The sequence below is a fragment of the Lissotriton vulgaris genome, chromosome 5, assembly GCF_964263255.1.
Source record: "Lissotriton vulgaris chromosome 5, aLisVul1.2, whole genome shotgun sequence".
Taxonomy (NCBI): Eukaryota; Metazoa; Chordata; class Amphibia; order Caudata; family Salamandridae; genus Lissotriton; species Lissotriton vulgaris.
In genome coordinates, this window is record NC_141693.1 from 1,179,881,444 (window position 1) to 1,179,897,488 (window position 16,045).

Here is a 16,045-nt window from a genome sequence, read left to right on the forward strand (position 1 = left end):
CTGGGAGAATGCAAAGGGTGGGCAAAGATTGGGTATGTTGCTTTGGAAAACAATGAGGACAATATTTGGCCATGTTATAGCCCTTGCTCAAGTGTCTGCTGCTGCACAAAGATTGCTGGGTTTGCGGCTTACATTGTTGACTCTTCTGATATTGCAAGACCAACTGAACCATATCCCGTGGCGAAATCTACACTCAGCAAATTGCTGTCCCCAGTTGTTTCAGACAATTGCAGCACTGGAGCCTGCAGCGTGGATAAATCTGTTACATTTGAGTTGATGTCAGTTACCAATGTCTGTGCGTTATTGCTGAGCTGAATGAATGCCCAGCTATTTTTGCCTCGAAAACATACTTGTTGATTCTGGTTTCAAAATAGTTCTGTCTGATCTTAGAATCGCAGGATGATGCTTTTGACCGTTATTAGATTTTGTGTGCAGTCGACTTGGGGCTGATGCATCATGAAAGGAATAACACTTCATTGGGGCTGATCACCTGCTGTCATTTTTCAGTTGCCCTTATGTTATCAATTACTCAATTCGATTCTCATGCAGGGCACCACAATATTAACCTAACAGTGCGTGGGAGCACACAGGAAACCCTGAGATGCTGAAATCGGCCCCCACCACTAGAAGGTTGCTTCTGCAGCCCCCAGGGAACCACTGCCCTAAGAAATGTTTAAAACACCACTTGAAGGGGCTCTACCTCCTGCTGGGTGTGCCAATTTTGCTAGTATATAGTCCTATTTCAGCAATGCCAAATATTAGTATTGTAGTATTATGCCATTAGGAGAGGAAACAGTAATTGATAGACACTTTTGAATTCTTAAAATTTTAATCCATGTTCCACAATCTGCAACAATTATTATCTGGCACCAGCGTACTCTTATTTGGTTTGCAGAGCTCATACCTTCTACCTCAGCTTCTTGTCTCTTCCCTCTACCCAGATCACGGCTGGATGTCGCCTCACTGATGAAGACAATTCAAAGGGGACAGCTGTGAGAGATTGTTGCGTATTTCCCATCTCATTTCCGTAGTTGCTTGCCTCACGGTCATCGCCACCACTATCATCGCAGGTGACACCGAATTAGCCAGCTGCTTCTCCCACTCAAGGCCATGCTGTATGGCTCACGTTCACGCCGCTGGCCAAAACGCCATCATGCTATCACCCGGAAGCACTCAGCAGCCGCCGAGAATAACAGGAGCTTCCAATTTTGGCGGCATCATAGTTGTGTTACAGTAAAGCTTGACATATTTAATTTGCATTTAAGTGCCTTGAATATGGTATAAAAAATGTACCAGGGGCTGGAAGTTAAATGCCGCCTGTGCACTGCAGCGCCTAATGTGCTTTCCACAGTGTAGGCAGAAAACATGACTTCTAGCCTACCATGTGTAGCCTGAATGCAGCAGCCTAAGATCCTGCTGGTAAACGTGACAAAATAATATTTATTTTTTTTAAACACTTTTTATTATGTCAAAAGTCATATACAGTGCAGTGCTCCTTAAGCCAGGAAGCAACTGCCATATCAAGCATTGCAATTCATTGTCTTTGACAATTAAATGACATATTTTTAACAGAAATATCAAAGAAAACAATATAACGTGATTATTGTAAAACACCTCCCCCCAATTGCACCGGCACGCCATGCTTAAAGTCTAAACCATTCTTCCATGCTGAAAGAGAGGGTGGGGTCGTCCCCTTCCACAGCCTTGCTATACCTCTCTTGGCTAGTGTCAATCCCAGTTGCAGTAAATACCTCTTGTAAATATTGTCGCCTATGTCCTCCATAATGTGTAAAATCGTCAGTTTCAGTGAGGAAGGGAGTTCCCACCCCAGTACCTCCGCCAAGCGGGCCAACACCCCTCTCCAAAATGTTGCAAGTGCTGCACAGTGCCAAATGGTGTGCATGAGGGACCCCTCTTCATGTCCACATCTCAGGCACAGCGGGGATGCTACCAGACCAGCCCTCCACAATCTAAGCCTTGTGTAATAAACCTGATAAAGGTATTTGAATTGAATGAGACGAAGCCTCATAGATATCGCTAGGAGAGGCCAATGCATCCATCCAGTCATCCCCATCTAATTGGCCCACATCTCCCTCCCAGGTCTCTCTGAGTTTATCTAGCGTAGTGGAACTATGAGTCACCAGGGACTGATAAATCTTTGAAATCTTATGATTCTGTAGGTCTCCCATAAAGACTTTGGCCTCAATCGAACTGAACTCAGGAAGCGTCTCTAATCCTGAAATACTCGTTAAGATAGTATGCCAAAGCTGGAGGTACTTATAGAATTGAGTTTTTGGAATGTGGTATCTTGTTGAAGCTTTTGGAAAGTGTAGTGTAGTTCCTATATTCCCAATAGGCTCTGCACATTGGAATAACATAAACGATAGTTTAGACGTAGGACTTAGGTCGACTAGGTCTCTATTTAATATGTTAGACTTAATTGTGAATGCCAGCTAGCTCAGAGGTCACTAGAAACTTTCTCGAATATACAAGAAGGGATTAGTTTCTGACAACCATATAACATGACAACTTTGTTCCCCAAGAATAAGGAATATATCTCCAGAGTCGCGGAAACAATAGATGGCTATTTCACTCAGTCAATCGTGCATGCTTCGTTTCACCAGAAGTGCAGAGAAATAGAGAGACTGGCGTTTTCAATAAAAAGGTTATTCATTGAGCAGTCTTCTTTCTCATGCAAGATAATACTTGCTATGAAGTAAAGTGCGTACACTAAAAAGAGTATTATGAAATAATACTGTAAAAGCATTTGTATGATTTCTAAGCCATAAGATACTTAAAATAGATAAAATACATACAATGATAAATAATGACTAAAAGTACTTAACTGGTGCATCTAAAATACGCCTACCCCGGTGTACCTAACCTAAGTCTAGTACAAGGGAAGAAGTAAGTGAGTTGTAGCTTGAGTTAAATAGTTTCTGCCAGGAATCTATCCAAGAATTCTCTAAGGGTCTATTCAGCTCCGTACCTTGGTTATAGAATGAAGGAGGTCTTGTATCTCACTCTCAGGACTTGATCTCCCAGTAACCCGCAAGGGTAGCAGGGAAACACTGTAGCTGGGTTTCTCGGCAGGAGAAAAGACAACGTCTCTCTCAGTGCGTCAGCTGGAAGGGTCGGCTTCCTTCGGCACTCGCTACAGCAGGGCGTCGGGCAAGTAGTTAGTCGATCTGCTCCAAAACCACTGTGTGTTTGCTAGATCAGATGTGGGTATATTTATACCTGGAAGGTGCCGAGTTTGACGTAAGGGTGGACATAATAACGTCACTAAGAACTCAAAGTTCTTTACACGCTCCAGGAGTTCTGGGACAAATCAATACTGAAGCAGGGGGAATTCCCGTGCTGCTGAAGGCTGGTTGTCTTCAAGAACTTGTTGTACTCTAGGAGCTTAGTGGAAGTAGCCATGCCGTATTTGGACAGCATTGGCTGTGCCTAAATATGGTTGTGATTCTTATGCCTATATAAGGATATGATAAGTTATACCTATATAAGGGCATGAATCGGGAAAATTACACTAGAGCCCTAGATACGTTACAACACCCACCTCCCAAAAATACATAAAATGCATTTGAAATGGTTTGTACAAAAAAATGAGTATTGTACTGTACGTTTTCTAAGCAGTGGTATCATTCAAAATAATGCATATAGTTTTACATTTGCAATGCTGGCTGAATGATTCACGAAATTACTTTCATGAAATGGCTCTTAATACAGAAGAGAAGGTGAGGTCTCAACGAATGCCGTCATCTGAATTGGTAGCTGCTGGGGACAACACGTTGCATGAGCCGTTACTGAACCAAGCAAAGTATCGACATCCATAGGTACTGCTGATGGAAGTGAGAGACAGATGTCTAACACGCATTCTTCTCCGCAGAGCAGGCATCGTAGAACAGGTAAGATGCAATCTTGCCAGATTGGTCTGAATGATAGAAACCATGTGGTATTCAGATCTCTTAGACGAGCCAAGCCGAGAACCTGTGTTATCCTATTTCGGTACCGCAGTGCCTGGATCGCTTGTTCCATGGTAACCTGGGTATCGCTGGTGATTGGACTTGCCATATCGGAGCAGAAGGAATAAAAATAGAATTCCTGCTACGAGTCCCAAAATGAGAGGCAGGCCGCCGAACACAGAGTGCACGAAATTCGGAAAAATGCTCAAGACTGCTTCAAAGGGTGCTAACAGTCCAGAAAAAAGTGTCTTAAATACATGTGCGATGCCACTGGTATCTGACATGTTTAAAATTTGACCTAACATTTCTACAAAATGTACGGGGCAGTTTGTTGATAATAATGTATGTATCTCTGCTGAGATCCTTGCAACTTGCAGATCATACTTTTCTCTAGACGAGGTCAAAGGCACAGGTTTTTTGTAACAGAATGGCTTTCATTCTGCTTAATGTATCAATTCGAATAGACGAGATATTCAATGAAGGCCAAATCGTTGCCTCCTTGTCTGGATTGCTGTTTGGATACAATACTTGCATACAACAAGTCACCCTGGATGTAACACTGACGAGATAGGCCGTTCCTGGCAACATGCCACAACAGCTGTGGTCACTTAACATAACGTAGCTACCGTTGGAAAGTTGCCTGAAAACAGGTTCTATTTGTGTGGCTGGGGTGCCGTGCAAGTGGCAAGAAAGGTCATTAGATGAACCCTCACAGGCTCCATGTAAATTAATTTCTTGACACAGAAGTGTACCACTTAGCGAGTTTTCACAATTCTTTCCACTAAGAAAAACTTCTTTGTTACGCCCACTCCAACATCTATGTGTGTATGGTAAATTCCAGGTCGACTTAATGTATCCTTTACCCAACCTGTCATACAGGCCCGCTGGTACATGCTGTAGGCAGTATTGAAACTGGAATGTAGTTATTGGTATTGTTATGGTACCATGTATTATCCATTCAATGACAGGCCTCTCGGAAACTGTTAATGGTAATCTTTCTAGTTTTTCAATGCTCAGCACCATATAGTCTGATCCTTTTTGTGCCAAAGAGATTTGTTTATCTGTAAGGTTAAAATTAGAAAATAATGACGTTGTGTTGATTCGATGCCAAGGCACGTAGCCTGAACGCAGATTTTGTAACGTCCAGCCTAACTGTACAATAGAACGTAATTGGGACTGGCCATGTTGTAACATTAGCATATTCTGTTCTATTATATCAATAGCAGATGATACAATCTGTCCAAAGAATACATTCTAGAGGACAGAGTCGTTAACCCATTGTCCACTACAGACAGTGATTTTTCCAAATGAATACGATCAATTTCTCGTATTTTTTCAGCAGTTTCCATTTGCGTTACTTTCCAAGCTTCGTTGTAAGCAGCATATATACCAGCGTAAATGTAAATGTACAGGAATTTATATAGCGCAAATCACCGAGCGGTTTCTAAGCGCTTGCTTAGGGAACCGTCCTGGTATTACCCTGTGAGATAACCCCAGCAGGGTATCCGCAAGGTGAAAGCCAGGCATCCCGCCACGAGCGGCCATTGTGGAGATTAAGCAAGCTATTGCCCAGAGTCGCAGAGTGTGAACCCGTGAATCGAGTAGGCACCGGAGCGAGAATTGTCGAGTCCATGGACATTTTAGGACTCAAGACCCCACCGAGCCGGGAATTGAACCCTGGTCCCAGGCTGACCTCTGCTTCCAGGTCTGCCTCCTCTAACCAGTGAGCCACACTTCTCCACGCGTATATGAAACGTTTTTGACGCTGTTTGCGAGGTCCCAATAAGAAATCCCGCAAGTCAGCACATTCTAGTAAAGTCAAGTTTTGCTTAATTTCAGGTAGTGTGGATTTTTGTAGCCATATGAGGCATAGTTTTCCTACACTGTATGTTGTTATTATCCCTGGATGTTGTCTCTGGGAATATCTTGGGTCTGGCCTGTTCTGTTAGAACCCCTGTGTTTTGTCCAGGAATCTATCTTGACAGTTATTAGTGTCTGTGGGCCAGATCAACCATTTTTTCTAATCAGGATTAGTTCTGTTTTGGTGTAAAATATGGGACACGTCTAACCCCTCATCTGTAGTGTTATTTCTATCAGGCATAGGTTTTGGTATAGACGGGTTGTTTAAATCTTTTATGTTGGCTAGGCCAAGACAGGTTGTTTGTTGAATGGTGTCATTCAGGAACATTATTTGTTCTGGGATCAGGCAGGCTCTGAATAATGATTCTAATTCCTGTACTTGCCAATCTTTTGAACCCCAGATTGTTTTTGTTTCAATAATATCTTTCCAGAATTCAAAACCAAATGTAGACAATTGTTCATAAAATTTTGCAGAATACATCTGTTTTGTATTGGTCAACATATTTTTCATTCCTGTCTTATTCACATTTTTGAAATAAAACTTTTCTGGATCTGTGACATTAAACCCTGAGAAGTATGGGAATTTAAAAAAAAAAAATTCAAGCTGCCTTTTGGCGGTGTTGGACAATGTTCCCATTGATTATAAGTTAAAACATTTCTAGGTTTTGCAGATTTATGCAAATAGTGGTACCCAAAATGATTAAAGCAATACATTTCTTCATAATCAGATGAACCTTCTAAGTAATCATGATCTGTAAATTTTGCTGACATTTCTAAATCAGACATCATATTATTAATAGTCTCAAAGTCCCAATCATCAGAGAAACTGCTCGGTGAGACAAAGTCACTTAATGAAACCTTGAACTGGTGTGGATACTTCAAGAGTTCAACCGGGCCATAGATGTTGTAATCAGTAGCGTCCCACGCTACACCACCAGGTATAGGAATTGCTGTGATGTTTACTGATGACAGAGCTCTTTTTTCAACATGATATGACTTGTGTGGTTTTAGGACCAAGATGTTCTGACTTGCTGTGTCCATTGTACTGTATTTTCCATCAATCATTCTTCCCATGCTTAAAACTAAAATCAGCCAGAGCAGGAGGAAAAGTACACCTAACACAACCCACAATTCAATAAATGGTGAAATCAGATATATTTCTCCAAGTTGATGAAAGAGTTGTGTTACTTTTTCTTTGAATGTTTTGTTTGCTGGCTTTTCTTCATGTTCACTAGGATCTTCAGAAGTCATCTAATTGATGAAATAGCCAGAGGCAGTTCTGTCAATTATTGGAATTGCATCAGGATTGTTATTAATCTTTGTAGTTGCTTCATCCTTTTTCATATTTGTATAGTCAGAGGCTACATCATTGTAGGCAGGTGTTTCTTGATGAACTGTTGCAATTTGGGTTTCAAGAGGCACAAGTTCCATTGCTTTGTCGCATAGTCCTTCTTTATTCACTGCAGGTTTATCAAATGTGATTAGTCTCTCAGTTTGAACCTCTTGAATTGTAGCAAGGTTTGGTCTTCTGCTACATCTTGGGAGTCCACTGGGCCTACTACTTATTATGGGCCACATGGTTGTGGTTTTACCAGGTCGATTGATACCACTCTGTTCTCCTTTTTACCAGCAAGGGGCGGTAGTACTACTGATCTTGTTCCGTTGATTGCTAAGACAGGTACTGCTTTTCTGTAAAAAGGCCCAAATTCCTTCTTCACCGCGATCTTTTCTCTGACCAGATCCCCAATCTTTGGAGTCCAGACAGGTCTTGCTGGGACAGGTGGTTTTTCTTCAGTGGCCGTTGGCTTTAGCTTTGTGTTACTCAGACTTCTTCTTGTTTCATTTAAGTCCTGTAAAACAGCCAAACGATCTTTGATATCAAAGGTTTTTTGTTCCACCACTGAGGTCTGACTATCGAGGTCTTCGATTATCATTCTAGCACCAAACAAAAGTTCATACGGAGTGATTCCACCCAGAGAATTTTGGCAGATTATTTTGACTACGTTGGACACTTATTAGATGTTTGACCCACCCATCACCCAAACCTAATACCCTCGCTTTTATAGATTGCTTTATGTCACGTTTTTTTCTTTCCACTACCGCATTACCCTCAGGATGGAAGGGACTAGAGTACGGCAATGCAACGCCCAAGCTGGCCATGGCCTCCTTGTAAGCTCGAGAGCTAAACGCAGGACCCTGGTCAGAATGTAGAGTGCCGATTGCGTATGTGCCGATAAAGACTCGCAAATCTTTTATAACAGTTCAGGCGTCAGCCGAGCGCTGGGGCCACATCCAAATGAATCTTGTCCTAGTAGTTGTGGGGCCACATCCGTCCGTAGGGACGTCTGCGTGTAGACAGTCTAATGCTATCTAACAGAGGTGTCTGGGCTGTGCTATTGTCAGGTACCTGGTCCGGTTCATAACTGCGACCTCTATTGCAGTTCTGACAATCCATTGCAAAGTTATAAATTTGCACGCTCATTCCCGGCCACCAGTACTTCAGTTGTAATTCTATTAGAGGAGTTAAGATCCTTTGGTGTGTCAGACCCTCTCCCATGTGTGCTTCTTGAATCAAGAAAACTCTCCGCCTCCTCTTTGGAATTACTCTGTCCCCCTCTCCAGGGATTTGAGCAAAAGGAACAGAGTTTGCATCAATTATGTATGTATTTCCGAGTGGATAGTTTATAGGTAACGCCGCCTAATTGCCTTTAATTGAGGCTTTTACTGCTAGTAGCGTTTCACCGTCTATTCTATTTTTAGAACGCTTAATTGTAGCTACGGAAGCCGTGTGGACGGCTGCCTTTGCAGTTTCATCAGCCAATGAATTCCCTGCAACGTGAACGCCATCACGTTGATGACTCAGTGTATGGATCATGTGAGTCTTTTGTAGTTCTTTCTGTAAAAGAACTACTTGTTCCCAAAGCATTTTATGCTTTATTGTGCCACCTTTCGCATCTTTGAAACCGTTTTGAACCCAGTTCTGCAAGTATTCATTGTAAGACTGGACGCAGTAATACGAATCGCACACTATTAGTGTGGGGAATTCGCAATCGGTATTCTCAAGCGCAATCTTGAAAGCCTGTAGTTCAGCTCGCTGAGCTGTACAGTCTCCGAGTGATTGAGTTTTTGTGACCATAGGTCTGAATCTACCTTCGTGCCAGCGACCTTTTACAATCGCGCATGCAGCACTATATGCTTGTTTACTCCCAATTGCGGGCTGTGCTGATCCGTCTGTATATATTATACAGCCGTAATGTTCAAGAGGCAGAATTTCGGTCAGCAGAGGACATTCGTACTCGTATTGGAGAAATTCCTGTGTTTTCAAGCTAGGGTCAAAAACGTATTCAACGTCTTTTGCAGCAAGAGAATTAAGCCATTGTATCCATCTTGGATGTAAAGCTTTAGCATTTGGAATGCTCGCTCTTGTCACTGCCTCTAAGGCAGGCACAGGTGTAATGACCCTGTGCAAGGGCTCTTTCTTTTGCTATAGCAGTTTGAACCGCTGTCAGAATTTTCTCAGTTGAAGTGAATTTTATTTCAGCTTGTGTGTACAAGTGTGATTTGTAAGCTATTGGTACCGTTTCACCTTCGTTATGGGTCAGGTATGTGAATCCGCATCTTCCTGGGATGACTCGGATTACAAGGTTGCATATGTTTACGCGTGTTTGCAGCTTTGTTTTAGCTAACATGTCTGTTTGTATTGAACGTAAAATTTCTGTGTGTTTCTGAGTCCAATTAGTTTGTTTGAAATCAGGTTGTAATAATTCGTAGAGTGGTTTAACCCTCTCTGCGTAATTCAGAACGTAAGTTCTTCCAAAATTCAGGAAACCTAGAATTGATTGTAAGTTTTTCAGCGTTTTTGGTGCTTGGAGCAGTGCACATTTCTCTAAGAAATTGGCTGCTAGGCTTTTCCCTTCACTTGATAACTCATATTCTAGAAATAGGACAGTGAGGTGGGCAATCCGTGATTTTTTAAAGTTGAATTTGTACCCTTCAGATGCGAACCCTAGTATAATGGTGTTCACTCTCCTCAAGTGCCTGTCCAAATGATCGTCTGTTAGATAGATGTCATTGATATAAGATAATGCCTCATCATCATACATTTGTAGTAACTCTGTTACTCTGGCTGAAAATAATCCTGGGCTATTCTTGAATCCCTGGGGGAGACGGCAAAATTGCCTCTGGGCCCCCATACTTGAGCAAGCGGTCAGATACCTGCTTTCTGGTGCAATGTTTTGACAGAAGAAACCATTTGAAATATCTAATGTTGTTTTATATTTTTTACGCACAATGTTATTCATCAGTGCTGCACTGTGTGAATTTTGTACTGCAAATGTTTTGCAACAATAGTTTAAGTGTCTGTAGTCCAATACTAGACAATATGAATTGTCTGGTTTGGAGACAGGAAACAAAGGATTGTTCATTTGTGAGGTGCATGTTTCAATCACCCCCTGGTACTCAAGTTGATCTAAGATCTCCCTGACTTGTTTTTTAGCTTCTTTCTTAACAGGATACTGCCTTTGTGCAGTAGGTTGATTTTTTAACTGGATTTTATGGTGAGGGGATTCCTCATCCCATCCTACATGATTTTTATATAATGCAGGGGCTTGGGCCACTGCCCATTTTCTTGTATATTCGAGAAGGTTTTGAGTGACCTCTGAGGTAGCTGGCATTCACAATTAAGTCTAACATATTCAATGGAGACCTAGTCGACCCAAGTCCTACGTCTAAACTATCATTTATGTTATTCCAATGCGCAGAGCCTATTGGGAATATAGGATCTACACTACATGGCATATGTGTATTTTTTATGAATTGGAATATGATTTGAGAAAGCAGGTATAATCATTTCTTCGCCATGTGGGCACTCCCTAACAAATTCTGTTGGCCAGTCTTTCTCAGCTAGAAGAATATTATAGCCTTTAGATAGCTTCTCCCAAAAGAGAGTTCTTATTTTCCTAGTTATGTCCCCTTCTATACGCAATGTTATTTCATATAATTTATGGTGTACACTAACTCTGGTGTCTGCAGTTTCCACTTGAATGCACTTATTCGTGTCCACTGTCTCCAGAAGATTCATCAGGATCTTGCGAGCTATGGTCACTTCTGCTGCGCTGTATAGCACTGTTTGGGCCCACTCTCCGTTCTTGATTTGTGTCCTCAGGATCCTCGGCATGTTTTATCTTTATGCTTGCTACCTTCTTTTTGGAAAATTGAGATTTTTTACTTTGGTGAGCGGGTTCCTTGTCTTTGGACTTGACGCGCTCTTCTTTATGTTCTGACCGTCCTTTTCTTTCCGATTTCTGTGAGGAAGTCTGAAAAGATCGAGAGGGACGTGTATCATTATCTTGATATCTGTCAGGTTTTTTCAGATTATCCCTATTTCTGAGGTTATATCTTTTCTCAGAGGGCTCCCGTTGTGGAGACCTACGCCCCCCGTTCTGGAGATCTATCTCTCCTTTGGGGAGACCTTCCTCTGGACTGAAACTGTTTCTCTTTAGGAAGAGTCTGTCTGATAGTTTCCCATTTCTTTTTAGGAGTAATTAAACTATTTTTATTGAAAGTTTTTTCAGGATTTTCTGTTAGTTGTGGTTTAAGTGGTTTCCCACCCAAACTATCTGTACCTAATGCTTCATAGAATTATTTAATTATTCTGCCAAGTTCAAAAGGTTGTTCTGTTATATCTGTTTCTTTTAATTTTTGGCGGCAGGTTGTACCGTCAGTTGTCAATTGAACTAATTGTCTATATGCCTTTGTTAATTGTTTTAGTTGAACTAACAGTTCTCTGTCTGACATATCTTCAATGTCAGGATGTGGTGTATAGCTGGCTAGAACGGGCCATGTGGCTCCTAGTCAACCTAGTGGACCGAGCCTGGTAATGTGATTTTGATGTTTTAGGGCGCCATTAAACCAGAGCTGATGCTCCTGGTAAGTTAGTGGAATTTCGACGTCCTCTAAAGGAACGTATTCCGCTGGAGTTTCCTCTGCTTTGTAGTAGTGGAACTCGTGTCTCACAGCATTTGCTGCTGTAAAATTTATCCATGAATAGAATACCTCTGTCTGCCGATACTCATGTGCCTCTACCAGAAATATGACTGTACAACCTCTCGATGATACACCACTATTTATTAGTTTGTAAGTTACACTCTTTCTTAATTTACCGGGGTGATTATTGCATCCGGGTCATTTTGCTGAAGACTTGTGTCCTCTGCTAATAGTTGAGTTGCTATTCTAGCTCTCTCCCTTTCGTCGTCACTGTCCGTCATTTTGCTGACAGAAAGTTTGCAGAATATGTTTTCAAGGAAACAAAGATTAGGTGCACAATATTTTGGAACACTGTATCCTTCAACGTTGAATAAACCAAAAAACTAATACATAGGATTCTCGTCCTACTTAGTTCTGGCAGATAGTAACCTTTTACCCACTCCAGACGTCTTTTCGAGTTTTTACTGAAAAAGGGGTCTGTGTGAAAAGCATGACTGAGTTACTCCAGGATCTAGCGTTAAATTATCGTCTTACCAAATGTTGGGCGCCATGTAGTGTAGTTCCTATATTCCAAATAGGCTCTGCGCATTGGAATAACATAAACGATAGTTTAGACATAGGACTTAGGTCGACTGGGTCTCTATTGAATATGTTAGACTTAATTAATTGTGAATGCCAGCTAGCTCAGAGGTCACTAGAAACTTTCTCGAATATACAAGAAGGGATTAGTTTCTGACAACTTTGTTCCCCAAGAATAAGGAATATATCTCCAGAGTCGCGGAAACAATAGATGGCTATTTCACATAGTCAGTCGTGCATGCTTCGTTTCACCAGAAGTGCAGAGAAATAGAGAGACGGGTGTTTTCAATAAAAAGGTTATTTATTGAGCAGTCTTCTTTCTTATTCAAGAGAAGTTAATTGCAACAATCGTAATACTTGCTACGAAGTAAAGTGCGTACAGTAAAAAGAGTATTATGAAATAATACTCTAAAAGCATTTGTATGGTTTCTAAGCCATAAGATACTTAAAATAGATAAAATACATACAATGATAAATAATGACTAAAAGTACTCAACTGGTGCATCTAAAATACGCCTACCCCGGTGTACCTAACCTAAGTCTAGTACAAGGGAAGAAGTAAGTGAGGTGTAGCTTGAGTTAAATAGTTTCTGCCAAGAATCTATCCAAGAATTCTCTAAGGGTCTAATCAGTTCCGTACCTTGGTTATAAAATGATGGAGGTCTTGTATCTCTCTCTCAGGACTCGATCTCCCAGTAACCCGCAAGGGTAGCAGGGAAACACTGGAGCTGGATTTCTCGGCAGGAGAAAAGACAGCTTCTCTCTCAGTGCGTCAGCTGGAGGGTCGGCTTCCTTCAGCACTCGCAACAGCAGGGCGTCAGGCAAGTAGTTAGTCGATCTGCTCCAAAACCACTGTGTGTTTGCTAGGGCAGATGTGGGTATATTTATACCTGGAAGGTGCTGAGTTTTATGTAAGGGTGGACATATTAACATCACTAAGAACTCGAAGTTCTTTACACGCTCCAGGAGTTCTGGGACACATCAATACTGAAGCAGGGGAAATTTCCGTGCTGCTGAAGTCTGGTTGTCTTCAAGAACTCGTTGTACTCTAGGAGCTTAGTGGAAGTAGCCATGCCGTATTTGGACTGCATTGGCTGTGCCTAAATATGGTTATGATTCTTATGCCTATATAAGGATAATCAAAGTTATAACTATATAAGGGCATGAATCGGGAAAATTACACTAGAGCCCTAGATACGTTACAAAAAATGATTTTCGGACATCGCCATGCATTACATCCTCTAGTGTGACGATCCCAATGTTGTCCCAACCTTTGAATCCAGCGAGCGTCGCCAGCTGCGGTAGCCGACCATTATTACACAGCGGGTTCTCCCTTGTCAGTTTATTCCACCATCCCATCTTATGAAGGGATTGTTTCCACACATGAAAAATCACCTGGGTGGCAGACGGTAGGGAATTACACAACGACGCAGAAAACAGAATAGTATGCACAGTGGATTCACCCATAAGCCTCCATTCCACCGCATAGGCGGGGTCTTCCCGACCACCATACCACCACTCATTTAATACTAGTAGCTGTGAGGCCATATAATACGATTGAATATCGGAAGTAGCCAGCCATCTGCAATATGTGGACTGAAAGCAGGTCCGCAGCGCCACCCTGGACTCCCCTCCTCTTATAGAAACTGTCCCAGCGCCACATTGACCTGACGGAACCACAAGGGGAGCACCGTATATGGATGGTTCTGCAGTTGATATAGCAAACGAGGCAAGGACGCCATTTTAAAAATTGCCGACCTGCCATATATGGAGAGGGGCATATGCGCCCAAATTTTCATCTCCTCCCTTGTTCACCAAAATTGGAACTATATTCTTATCCCACGCAACCTTCGGCGAGTCTGATAGAAAGACTCCCAAGCCTCCCCCAGCGCCCACTCGTGGATTTGTTCAGGTTCATATATAGTCCGGATGTTTCACCGAAGACTTGCATAATGCGGAGGAGCCTTGGCCCTGTCCTGTTTACGTCTGTTAAAAAGTAGAAGACATCATCCGCATATAAAGCAAAATGATCGGAAAGCCCATGATCCCACGCAAACCGACTACCTGCGCATCCAGTCGCATTCACCCCGCTAGTGGCTCCATTGCCAGCCTGAAGAGATACAGCGACAGAGGACACCCCTGACGAGTGCCCCTGCCTATCTCATCAGCCAGGCTAGCTTGAATCTTGTGGCAAAGTGAGCAAGGGACCCAAGTCTGGGTATACCCTGCCAACTTAGGGCGAACAAAGCAAACACAAGGAGATGATGGACGATCACTGAAACTTTTCAGACACTCACCCCCAGTCACAGATCTGGGTTGAATACATCATTCTTTAGCTCACTTCGGCACCCCTGGTCAGACACAGCTATCTGCAATTGAGTCTTGACCCTGTGCCTCATGGGAACAGTCCAGACCGGACTGCCAAGCCATGTCTTCTCTGGACCAGATACAAGCATCCTGGCTGCAGGGTCAAGACTGATTTGCATATGGCTGGGTCCAAACTGGCATGGCATGGTGAGCAAAAAAACAATGGATTTAGGCCCAGATCTCTGTACATCAATTGTTCTTTTTGCATTTGTCACCCAGAATGGGACGGGTATGCCTAGACGTGGGTCCCGTGCTCTCCATGCCACTGAGAGGAGGAAGCAACCCACTACTGCACAAAACCTTCTCCCCAAGGTGTAGAACACAATTGAGTGTAGGAGCGCACTTCCAATGCAGTGCATGGACGCCTCACCAACCATGGAGTGCAGTAGAGGCTCTTTTTAGACAAACTATGATGCGTCTACATGAGATAAAGAGAATATACTGCCTTAAGCTGATCTAAGATTTATCTCAATGTATATTATTTATCAAAACATAAGCTTTGACTGACAGCTGAAGCTTTCTGTAGCCTATACCAAAACCTCTTCCTTAAAACCATTCTCAGAAACCCCTCTTGTCAGCTGCACTGCAACACAGCTAAGCAAAGGCAGGAACATAAATGTAATGCTGATACCTCGTTTTGCTTCATAGTAGAACGAGAAGCAACACGCTACATACTGCTCATTTATTAATATATACCTCCTTGTGCAGGAAAAATCATCTGACTTAAGATGTCAAAGTCTGTGCTTTTGGTGTCTAATAATGTCTTATAAAACATGTTGCTATCTTTTAGTTTTTTTGCTTGATATTTACTGAAGTAAAAGTACATCACAATGTCTCTATACATTCACTAAAGCAGCATGAATGATTCATTCTTACCTATATCATTCTGCCTTATTCCTCTGTTGAAATTGAAACGTCTGGAGGGGTGGGCTGGTTGTGTCATCTTGCTGCACAGAGATGATGTCTTTGCTGGTTTTCTTTTAAATATAATGGAGGGGGGCTCGATAAGCTAACACTTTTGTTACTGTTCTCCCACAATCTTTAAAGAATGTAGTTGCAATTTTTTTAATCTGTTTCTCCTAGGGATATGCTGAGAACTCCATACATAGCGCTAACAGGAGGTCTTTCGCCAGAGGAGGCAGCAGCAACACGGATTCATAGTCATAAGGTAAGCTAGAAATGCTTCCCCCTCTATAACTGACTGTCTTCTATTTTTTGTAAAGAGCAATATCCTCAGAGAGCAGTAGTGACACTATGGAAGAAGGACTTATAGCAGGACTTGTAGC

At 42.2% G+C, this 16,045-nt stretch overlaps 1 protein-coding gene across 1 annotated transcript in view; it reads left to right on the forward strand.

The window, feature by feature from the left end:
* The window catches only part of BTBD16 (BTB domain containing 16), an 887,756-nt gene that overhangs the window by 27,069 nt on the left and 844,642 nt on the right, over nucleotides 1-16,045 (forward strand). Inside the window, exon 2 of the mRNA XM_086920301.1 lies at nucleotides 15,843-15,927. Within this exon, the coding sequence (XP_086776427.1) occupies nucleotides 15,843-15,927 (85 nt within the window). The remainder of the gene's footprint in view (nucleotides 1-15,842; nucleotides 15,928-16,045) is intronic.